The following is an 11,620-nucleotide window of genomic DNA, read 5'->3' on the forward strand; positions in this document are numbered from 1 at the left end:
GTTTTGTTTTTTCCTGAAATGTAACTGAACAAAGTATTTACCTAGCATTCCTGTCTCTTTATAAAGAGATTAACTGTTCAAACGTAACTTTTAATTTAAGTAAGAACTATCTTTTTTTTCTCCCCTAAATAACACTTTTATATGCAATCAAGTTAAACCTTTGCAACCTTCTTTTTCCTGAAAAAGCCTGCATAATTAATTTACAGAAATGAAGGTATGCAGCCTGCAAAATTATTCCAAAAATTCAAAGGCTGTGACCTCAATCTCTGCTGTTCATTTATCCTGAATGCCTGCAGGGATTTTCAAAGTGCCTTCAAAAAGTTACATGCTCAGATATATTGCCATTTCAATATTGAAACTAAAACCGAATGTTAGCTAGCGGATGTCTACAGGCATTTTTAAGTTACTGCCTTTCTACCATCTCCACAAGTTGCTTCATCAGGTGTCAACTGTGAAGACACAGAAATCACAGCTAACTTCACTTACGACTGTATCAGTGTAGAACAGAGCTAAAACCTGGGGTGGGAAATCCCCATTCTGGCCAGCTTCAGGCCTGGCTGTGGAGCCCCAGCTCCAAACCTCTCTTGCCCAGAGCCATTCCACAGACTGGCATTTCCATGGGCTGCACCAGGCTGTAGGGTGGGCACAACACCCCCTCCACCCCTGGCACAACACCCCTCCAGCCCTGGCACAACACTCCCTCCAGCCTCGGCACAACACCCCTCCAGCCCTGCCACAACACCCCCTCCAGCCCTGGCACAACACCCCCTCCACCCCTGGCACAACACCCCTCCAGCCAGGGCACAGCACCCCTCCAGCCCTGGCTGAGGCCCCAGCAGGACCTGGGTGGGCAGCAGGGGCTCGGGGCCCGGCCACAGGCAGCTTTGCCTCTGAGGGCCACGAACAAATAAAACTCCGTTTGCAGCCCCATGTTCCTTAAACCAAGCTGCTGGTTAAACAGCTTTATGGCCGGCTTCCCCTTTTTATCTCACAGCCTGTAGGGAGTGCGCGCATGCCAGCAGCAATGGCAGGGCTTGAGAAGCCCAACCACTGTCAGAGCCAAACTCAGTATGATCCAGCCGTGTTTCAGGTAGCCAAGCCGGCCACCGTCACCCTGGCTTGTGTCAGCAACAGCGGGGCCAGAACGAGCAGGGCAGGGATCCTGCTGAGCTTGGCCCTGCGGAGGCCGCACCCCAGACGCTGGTTTCGGGGCCCTCACTAGAAGAACACCGAGGTGCTGGAATGAGTCTGGAGGAAAGCAATGAAGCTTGCGAAGGGTCAGGAGAACAAGTCTTACGGGGTGTGTCTGAGGGAGCCGGGGTTGCTCACTCTGCGAAGAGGAGGCTGAGGGGAGACCCTCCACTTTGGGCCCCTCCGCTTCAGGTGAGCGGAGCTCGCTGCAGCTGCCTGCAAGGGGGGGCAATGAGGTGGGGGCTGGTCTCTTCTCCCTCGAACAAGAGGAAATGGCCTCGAGTTGCACCAGGGGAGGTTTGGATTGGGTATTAGGAAAAATGTATTCCCTGAAAGGGTTGTCAGGCGTTGGAGCAGACCGCCCCGGGGAAGCGGTGCAGTCGCCGTCCCGGGCGGTATGTAAAAGACAAGAAGCTGCGGCCCTGAGGGGCAGGGTTTGGGGGCGGGCCCGGCAGCGCCGACTTCACGCCAGGGCTGGATGATCTTCCAGGCCTTTCCCAACTCAAGCGCCCCGCCCGGCGCCCTGCGCAGCCGCCGCCCCCATCGAGCCGCCGGCGCTCGCCCCGGCGACTGCTCTGGGAGCGGCGGCGCTACCTGCGCTGGGGCCTGCGCGCGGCGCGGCGCGGGGCGGGGCGGCCGCCATCTCGGCGGGAGCGGGTGAGGAGGGCGGCGGGCGCTGCCGGGCCGGGCCGGGCCGGGCCGGGAGGCGGGAGGGAGGGAAGGAAGGGAGCGGCGCGCCGGGTGCCTCGGGGCTGCGTCCCGGGAGCGCCCGTCTCGCCGAGCTTGGGACTCGGCGGCGCGGGGAGGGCAGGAGCGGGGCGGCCTGCGGGAGGGCGGGCAGCCCCCCGGGGCCTGTCTCCGGCCCCGCGGCGGGGGAGGCGGCGGCGGCCGGCGCACGCTGCGCTGCCGGGGGCTGGGTTGCCGGCGCAGACGGCTCCGTGCCCCGGCGGCTCGGATCGCGCCCCCGCCGCCGCTGACGGCTCCGCGTGTGCTCTGCCCGCAGGCAGGCGTGCAGCCGCCGTGGGAGATGGACATCAGGCCGAACCACACCATCTACATCAACAACATCAACGACAAGATCAAGAAAGAAGGTAGCGGTGTCGGTGACTCGCCTTTAGAAGAGGGAGAGTGTCACGTCGGGCTGGCTGCCTCCCGGCCGTGTTCTCTGGCACAGCCCGTGGCGTTCTGGCGGTGCCGTGGCTTCAGGGGCCCCCGGGGCCCTCGGAAGTGCCGGGCGGGTGGTGGTCGCGAACCGAGCGCTTGGCGGCCGGCGTGAAGGCAACAAATACAGCACTGTTTAAGTCTTCTTGTAAACCAGGGCCCTTACTCCTGAGGAAGCTTCTGATTGCCTCTACTGTAGTTCTGTATCTCGCTGCACAAGTTATGTTTGCTCCTCAGTGAATAACGATAGCAGTGATCAGAATATCGTGTACACGTTTCGCTGGTAGCAGTCCCCTCTCACTGAAGTGTGGGAGTATTTGTGTGCTCCTCATTTTATTTTAGGGCTGTGCAGAAGCAGTAAGCACGACATGGGCTATCCTGCTTGGCATCGTCGGGTTCTCAGAGGCACCGCCTGGCAGTCCCTGCAGCCCCTAGAGAGGGCCGACCCGATGCTTAGGAATTCTAGCACCTTGCTGCGTGCTAAAATAAATAACCTCTTGCCCTTATCTGGTTGTGCATTCAGTATCTGCATAGAAACGTCCACTTAGTACTCGTGCTTACCTTCTAATCTAAAGTGATTATGGTTGTTTATCTGTTATTGTTTGTGAACCGAGTGGCTGGATCAGACTAGCACTACTTAAAAGTTTCTTCAGGGTACTTGAGAGAGAGATCTGAAAGTGAAAGCAGCTTTGCTGAGAAATTGTTTATTGACTTGTCAAGGTGGTTCTGCTGAATAAATTTAACTTGGGGCTTTGCTTGTAGCATGTTAAGTGCCCTAGTAAGTATCCATTATGAGATAGTGTGGTTATAATTTTTTAATTTAAGATTTCAAATTGCCTGTAAAGCTTACAAATGTGATTTATTTTTTTAATATGGTGTTTCAAGTTTTAAGGAAGTTGTTTTGATAAGAAAACTAAAAAAAACCCACAAAACCAAAACACAGTGCTGTGGTTGGTCAAGAGCAGCTAGAGAGAGCGACAATGGGCTGGTGTTACTGTGTCTGAACAGCAGTAAACAAGAAGCAGTGCTCTTATATTGCTGAAATAATTTAAATTTAAGGTTTATGAGTTAGTACACAGAGGATTTACTTAGCTTGATTGGCTAAGATTAAGGTTTAATTTGGCGTGCAGTCTGGAGACTAATTAAAATAAATGCACTGCAGCTCTAAGATGTCATCATACAAGAGCACTGAGGTCCAGAATATAAAATAATATTTCATGTGCATGAGAGAATGAATGAAACAGTTACAAACAAAATTTCCAAATTAGCCTTTAAGTAGTTACTATTTTGCCATGTTCTTGTTTTAAGTTACACCTCTTTACTGCTGCTTCCTACAGTATTGATTCTCTGATCAGTCTTTGATGACTGTCATACATCACACTTAATGTGTGAAAGGGTGTCTGTATGTATATATATGTATACGAAAAATGTCTGTACATACCCATGAGTAATTGTTACTCTCTTAGCATGGTAGAATTGATGGTGCTACAACTTTGTTACTGCCTCAATGCTTGAGGTGTGAAACCAAGCGTTATACACCAGCTTACAAAAACTGGGCAAAAAAACTTGTGCAACAGTTTTGATTAAATTCATGTAACATACCACTGTGTCAGCTGAAGCTGGCAAAAAACATTGTTCCTGAAGGGCAGCAAATGCTCTAGAAGGGGACATTTGTGTGTAACCTGTTATAATCTCTCTTTTGTGTGGTCAACAGAACTGAAGAGGTCCCTGTACGCGTTATTCTCACAGTTTGGTCATGTGGTTGACATTGTGGCTTTAAAGACTATGAAGATGAGAGGGCAGGCTTTTGTTATATTTAAAGAACTTGGATCATCCACTAATGCTTTGAGACAACTACAAGGCTTTCCGTTTTATGGGAAACCAATGGTAAGTTATTTTGTTTGCTTTTTAAAGAAAAAAGTAATTGCCGTGGTATGATGTAGTGTTTTGGTACTTGCAGCTTGTGAATTAACTGTAACATGTACTTAAAATTGTGCTTTTATTCAGTTATGTCATGTCCTGATGAATATATGTACTCATGTAAGCTAGAGAGAGGCTGGAGAGACTGTAGTTAAAACACAACCAGAAGCTGAACTTATCATTTAGGTTTCCAAAGTAATGGCATTATGTTTTTCAATGCTGGATTAAGGATCTTAAAAACCTCCATTTTACTCATCATGTCTTCTGCTGAACTGATTAAATTAGTTCCATAATATTATGGAAAGCGGGTGTTTTCAGTTAATTTATCTAGAGTAACCTTAATTATTATTATATCCATAATAAATAGCTAGATTATGATGCTTTCATTTTGAGGTAACAGTGAGTAGGGTGAAGATCTCTGCCATTTTACTTTCCTGAAATGAACAGATGTGATGAGTGATTTTTTCTTTTTCTTTTTAAATTGATGGCTAGTTCTACTAGTGCCTTTATCAGATCAAACCAAATAACTGAATTTCAGTATCACTTCAGTGAGGCAAATTCACTGCTGGTTTAAAGAAGGTGATATAATAATATACTGGGTAATGTGCAGAATTGCACAGCAATTGACATCTTGTTGCCTGCTCGGGTAATTAGGCATCTCTTAAGTCTGCAACTATTTGTGAGGTGTGAGGATAGATGCAGATGGCCCCCTTGACTTCAGTTATGGATGGATGTGTTAATACTGGCTTTGGGCATCAAGGAGAGCACAGACAGTTCTTGTGTTGCTGAGTCAGGAGCGTTTTCATTAACGCTTTCAGATTCTCTAATGAAATCCTTAACAAGGAATTGTTCAAGATCAGTTCTGTTGTTTACCGTTAAAGTTTTCCACTCAGTAAAACTCAACAGGAAATAAAAAGCTTAAGGCTTCATAAGTTTCAGGCATACTTCCTTCTTTGAACGTTGCCAGCAGCATGCATACTTTATATAAGCACTGAACAAAAGCATTTAAAAAAATAATCTTCCAACTGCTGTGTAATTTTCTGTTGAGGTAGTTTCTGACAATAAAAGCTGTAGGATTTTGTGTGTGTATAATGTTGCACACCTGTGTACTCAGAGCTGCCTGTGCTTACCCCCCTGTCATGGTTTGACCCCAGGCAACAGCTCAGCCCCACACAGCAGCTCACTTGCTCTCCCCCCAGTGGGATGGGGGAGAGATTTGGCAGAGTAAAAAGGAGAAAATTCGTGCTTTGAGATAAAGGCAGTTTAACAGGTAAAGCTAAAGACACACACACAAGCGAAGCGAAATGAGGAATCCATTCAGCACTTCCCATTTGGAGGCAGGTGTTCAGCCGTCTCCAGGAAGGCAGGGCTCCATCACAGCTAATGGTTACTTGGGAAGACAAATACTGTAACGCTAGACATCCCCCTGTTCCTTCTTCTTCCCCCAGCTTTATATTCTGAGTATGACTTCATATGGTGTGGAACGTCCCTTTGGTCAGTTGGCCTCAGCTGTCCCAGCTGTGTCCCTCCTCAGCTTCCCTTTGGTCAGTTGGCCTCAGCTGTCCCAGCTGTGTCCCTCCTCAGCTTCCCTTTGGTCAGTTGGCCTCAGCTGTCCCAGCTGTGTCCCTCCTCAACTTCATGTGCCCTCCCAGCCTACCCAGTGGTGGGGTGACAAGCAGAAAAGGCATTGGCTGTGTGTAAGTCCTTCTCAGCGGGAACAAAATCTTATCTGTGTTATCAACACTGTTTCTAGCAGAAATCCAAACCATAGCCCCATAATGGCTACTATGAAGAAAATTAACTCCGTCCCAGCCAAAAACCAGCACCCTCTGACAAGTGCAGGGGGCAGCCTTTGTCAGAAAACCAGGACCATTGTGCTGCTGACACAATTTATGCAGTCTGGTTTGGGTGAAGTCCAGTACTTGCCATCCTTTTTGCAAAGTCTGAGCTTTGCTGAACTCAAATTTCCGCAGAGATCTGAGAAAAAACTAAATCCCTTAAAATGGGGTTAAAAACCCCTTCAGATTTTTTTTAATAGAAGCTAGTGCCAATTTTGTCAAATGTCCTAATTCTCCTTGTACATGTTACCTTGACAAGAGGTTAAAAAATACTATTAGATGAATAGAGTTTTGATTTCAATTAGTTGAAATTAATAATGTCCATCTTAGGCTTTTTTAAGAGTTCAGTAGAAGTGTTCAGAATTAGGAGTAGATACTCTGTAAGCCTCCCTACAGTTTAGAACTAATATATTAATTTCCTCAAGAACCTGTAAATACGCACAATGGAACACAGTTAAAGTGGTGCAAAATGTTCAGTATTATTAACTGCAACATATATTGTGTGGTTTTTTTCCTTTTAAAAAGCGTATCCAGTATGCGAAAACAGACTCCGATGTAATCTCAAAAATGCGTGGTACTTTTGCTGATAAGGAAAAAAGGAAGGAAAAGAAGAAGGCCAAATCTCTTGAGCAGTCAGCAAATGCAGCAAATAAAAAGGTTATCCAGGTAAACTTCTTCTCTTTTAAAAAAGCAACAACAAACAAAAAAGCTTTTTTTTTTAATTTTTCTTTTTAGAACTAAGTATTGTCTTGCTACTTTTCGATTCTGTAAATTGTGGTCTGTTGATGTCTGGTGCATTTGAGCGCTCGTTAGAAGATGAAGGAGAGGGAGCTGATTATACAGTCCTTGCTGTTCCTTTTTTTTCCCCCTCCTTTCCTGTTACCAGGTGAAAACAAAGATACAGGGCAAAGGTAAAATAAACCAAGGTAGAAACTAATCTCTTTTAAAAAGGAGTGGTGTGTGCTTATCTTCAATGCCAATTTCAAGTGTTCATCCAGCTTTTCCCTTTGGTGTTTTGATGTGCTATTTGCTCTATAACTACTAAAGAGTGGTAAATGGGAACAAGAAAATTAATTTACAGTTAGATGAAAAGGAGTTGGCTTGGAATATATCTACAGTAAGGGTTGCCCTGGCCTAAACTAACTACCTTTAGTAATCTATGTACTGAAGTATAACAGAAAATACTTCCTTCTAAGGCACAAATTGGTATCAGTGAGAGAGAAGAGTGTTCATAGAAAGCACCACTTTCTAGGTAGAATATTCAGATTTATCAGGACTTATTAAAAAATGAATCATTATGTATAAATCTCTTAAGAATAAATAATCACTGCTACCTATAGTTTTAGTAGCTTTAGTTATCCTTGCTAAACTGGAGTCTTTATTTGAAACACCTATTTTTCTTCTATTAGGTATGTCCTGTCTAGGCCTTTATTTTCAAAGCTACTTTCTTCCTGTCTGTTAAACCAAATTTAATAATGTGGAGAAAGAATGACCAGCTGTATCTGCTGATTCAGCCGTTAGATGTGATACTACTGATGGTTTTGCTTCTATTTCATGGTTTTGGAGTTCAGCAAAATTCACATGCTTCATGCTTCCCTTTGGGAGATATGTCATAAGCAACAAATGTTCCTTGGCTTCCAGCTTAAAATAACCTTAACATACTTCCTGAGTTGTACAGAATCATGGTATGTGTGCTTGTATGTTTCTAACAGAATACTTTTGTGAAACTTATTTTATACTTATTTACTAGGGAGCAACACAAAATTCAGCCACTGCCCCAGGGACTGCAGCACAGAATCAGCAGGTAATATTTCTCGTTTGGTTTTCTTGTGTGTGTGTGTGTGTGTGACTAAAAGCACTAATGTTTAAAATTATTCTCTATTATAGTTGTTACACTCGGAAACTCGAGGTTATATTTTACAGCTTCCTTTTTGTTCTGAAACACATTTGTCTAATAGCTAAATCAGAGTAAACAAACAAAAGAAATCTCACTTTTACTGTATCTTTCATATGAAATGAAAATCTGTAGTTTCTCAGGATTATACAGAAAACTGCACTATTAACAAATCCCACTTTTTTTTTAAATTTGGACTGTTGAAGGAGTCTTAATTTTTTTTCCTTGTTAAGGAACTACCTTTAACTTGTTTTGCATTAGAAAAGGAAAGGAAGAAAGTGCCAGAATATCTGCCTAAAAGCTTCCTTTCAGGAGTCTGGGAGTCCTCTGCTTGGTTTTTCTTTTTTCTCCTAAGTGTCTTGTTTTACAAAGGGTTTTGTGGGGGTGTAGCAACAACCCCCTAAGCTTCACTTGTCTGCTCAGTGACCTTCTGAATGATTCATGTGTGTTAGAGGTGGAGGTACTAAAGAGTCAGGATTTTGCAGGAGGGCAGGAAGAGTATCTTCACCTGCCTTGCATCTCTTGAGTAGTCATTGAGAACTGCATACATAAGCCACAGGGGAAAATGTCTTGCTTCCAGTCTGAGATTCTTTCAGGTATTGTTTGTAACAAGGTGGGATATTTGTATGTTATTTTGCATCAAAGCACAACACTGAATATTTAGGTATTTGCTTGAACTTCAGAAGTTTACTTTCTAGTGGCACTGCCTGGTATATTCCATCAGGTGAAGGAAGTTGTTCTGTTGAGATGTTAATTTACTTGGCACCATTATTAGGACGTTTAAAGTTTTGGTGCCCATTTTCTTTTTATTTTTGTAATCTCTTTGACCAGTTAGGGAGATTCCAGCCTTTCAATCAGCAAGCTGACTGCTCAGCCTTGTGTCTGGTGGGTTGCTGCAAATTCATATTAGTCCACGAATCTGTTGAAGACTAAAGCTTTAAATCCAATGGGGTTTGTAGTTAAGTGATTTGAATAAGAGTATTGTAGTAAAATGTAGCTTTTATGGATTTCCATTGCCCAAAAATACACAGTATTGAACAGGGTATTTATCTGTACTCCCACTGCTCTTCCAGGATGGGAGTCTTTCATAGGTTCTTCCACTGACGTACAGGTGTCTCAGACAGCACTGCAGCCAGTGCTTATGCACCTGTGTCCCACCTTGGCAGTGCTGAGAATACATCAGTATCAGTTGTTGAGTTCCTGAGTTCAGATATGACATGTCAGACACTATATTACTGTGATATTTGTGGAAATAAGAGCCTCTCCAAATCAATACCTCCTTGTAAAAGAGCTGGGGGGCTCTGTCTGCGTATTGTGTGAAGATATGCTGAGGTCCAGCTAGCAGCGTTATGGGCAAAACTAAGGGTATGTTAGCCTTGGTTCAAATAATCATACAGGCAGATGCAGAGGATCGAGAGCTGTGTATAATCTCCTGAGCTTTGATCTTTTGTTTTTGCAGGTGCCTGATAACCCACCAAACTATATCCTTTTCCTTAACAACTTGCCTGAGGAAACAAATGAGATGATGCTGTCCATGTTATTCAATCAGTAAGTTTTTAATAGAAGGGACTTCTCCTTTGAATTCTTCAATTACCTGTATGCATTTTCTCACTTGGCAACCTGATTTTTAAAATAGAAGAATTTCTTCTGAAACTGCCTTTCAGTTCTTTGTCTTAGTGCCAAGATTACAGATGTCAGTTTTGATGATTTGGTGCAAGAAAGTAAACCCAATTTTTTTTTTTTTTTGTAGCTGGTTTTGATTGTATAAGTTATCCACTGTCAATCTACACCAGATTTAAGCTGGTGCCTGTAATATTAAAGACTTTACAACAGCAGGAGCAGTTCTAAAACTAGCTTTAGTTGCTTCCGTATGTGCTCCAAACTGATTAAATTGCTTCTATGTCATGATCCTCAATTGAGGGTTGCTTCTAAGGACAGGACATGTAAAACTCTTGAATTTAAACCTTTCATTAGGAATAACTATTACACTACTAGATGCCTATGATAAGGTCATGTGGCTACTGAAGGGACATGTATTACCAGACTAGGAAATAGCATCTGACCCTTTTGCCTTGCTTTAAAGATTTCCTGGATTCAAAGAAGTACGTTTAGTGCCCGGGCGCCATGACATTGCATTTGTGGAGTTTGAGAATGAGAATCAAGCAGGAGCTGCTCGAGATGCTCTCCAAGGATTCAAGATTACTCCATCGCATGCCATGAAAATCACTTACGCAAAGAAATAACTGGATGCTCCTATAAAGGACTTCTGTGGATGTTGTTTTTTTTTTTAATATGATGATATTTTGATCAGCTAGCATGTTTGCTGCTGTCTGCAGAAAACTTAAGACTTATGTAAAATTGCCACACCAGGACAGATGTAAGATTTCCACAGATATACTGGGTAGTACATTTTTGTGTTGAAATACTAATTTTTATACAATAAATTCAGTTTATGCTGTTTTCAGTCCATGTTTTTATTGAATCTTTCTTAATATTAATCTGTTAGGCTTTCAGGGCTTACCCATTTTACTGGTTTGACTATGTTTAAGGTGACACTCATTTCTCAGAAGTGAGTGCTGGTAAAACAGAGCAAAAAGCCTGAGCAAGAATGCTACATGCCAGCATATTCAAATAAATGCAACACTCAGTCTTCAGCTTCATTATCAAGGGGACAGCTGCTTTTCAGCAAGAATAAATGTGTCACTTAAAAAAAACATCATTTAATGTGGGGGTTTTTTTCCAAGTAGGGTAGAAATTGATTACAGTTTTGACAGCCCTGGTCTGTAGCTTTGTTTTGTCTTCCTTATGATGCCTAGTAATAGAAATAGGTCCACAGAAGTAACGGAAGAGTTCTGTTGTCTTCTCTTCTGCTCTTTTCCAGCCCTATTACCAGTGAATTTAATACATGGTTTAGGAAAAGTGTTTCCTGGCTCTTTACAAAGACAATGCAGATGAGCCTGGTGGTCTGTTTTTAGGCAGGTTTTTCCAAAATACAGGTCCTAATATTTCTGGTTTTGGGTTGGTTTGTTTGTTTTCCCCATTTGTCATTTGTCAAAAACCTCTACAGGTCTGTATGACACAAAATACCAAATGCAGTGCCATAATCAGATACAGTATTGTGAGTTGTAACTTCTAAATATTTGGGTGCGAAAATAACTTCAAAAGCTGAAGGGTTTTGTTCGGATGGTGGAAGACCTAGAAAGATACTTTAGATTAAGACAATAGTGGCATTTACCTTTTTTATTATTTATGTGAATCTTTCAGTAGCTGTTCCATGGTGTTAGCTAGGGGGATTGCAGACAGACTTTTCAAGATTTCTATTTGAGAGGAAGCAGTCACACAGTGTGTTCATGCTTGTCACATTGCACTGTTCTTCAGCTCTCAAACACTTTCTCTGTGAGGCTTTTAACTACCCTTTCAGACAAAGAATGGTTTAGAGTTAGTACGAGTTCCTTTAGAAGTAGTTCAGGCAAGTAGTATAGTAACTGGTGTTATCAGGAAGATGGTTTTACATAGGAGCTACATTGCAAGATTGAGGGGTTTTCTGTAATTTGGTTAATGGGGGCAGGAGGAAGGATGCTGAAAGCCATAGCTTTTCATTGCTGTGGTTCCATGC

General features: G+C 43.3%; 1 protein-coding gene across 1 annotated transcript; it reads left to right on the forward strand.

Annotated features, from left to right (window-relative positions):
* Positions 1-1,813: 1,813 nt before the first annotated feature.
* Positions 1,814-10,468, forward strand: SNRPB2 (small nuclear ribonucleoprotein polypeptide B2). Its single transcript, XM_051613321.1, has 7 exons — positions 1,814-1,848; positions 2,195-2,282; positions 4,067-4,239; positions 6,636-6,776; positions 7,861-7,914; positions 9,464-9,552; positions 10,088-10,468. Exons 2-7 carry the CDS (start codon positions 2,219-2,221, stop codon positions 10,245-10,247), a joined length of 681 nt encoding a protein of 226 aa, XP_051469281.1. The 5' UTR covers positions 1,814-1,848; positions 2,195-2,218; the 3' UTR covers positions 10,248-10,468.
* Positions 10,469-11,620: the final 1,152 nt, after the last annotated feature.

This window comes from Apus apus, chromosome 3 (assembly GCF_020740795.1).
Source record: "Apus apus isolate bApuApu2 chromosome 3, bApuApu2.pri.cur, whole genome shotgun sequence".
NCBI lineage: Eukaryota > Metazoa > Chordata > Aves > Apodiformes > Apodidae > Apus > Apus apus.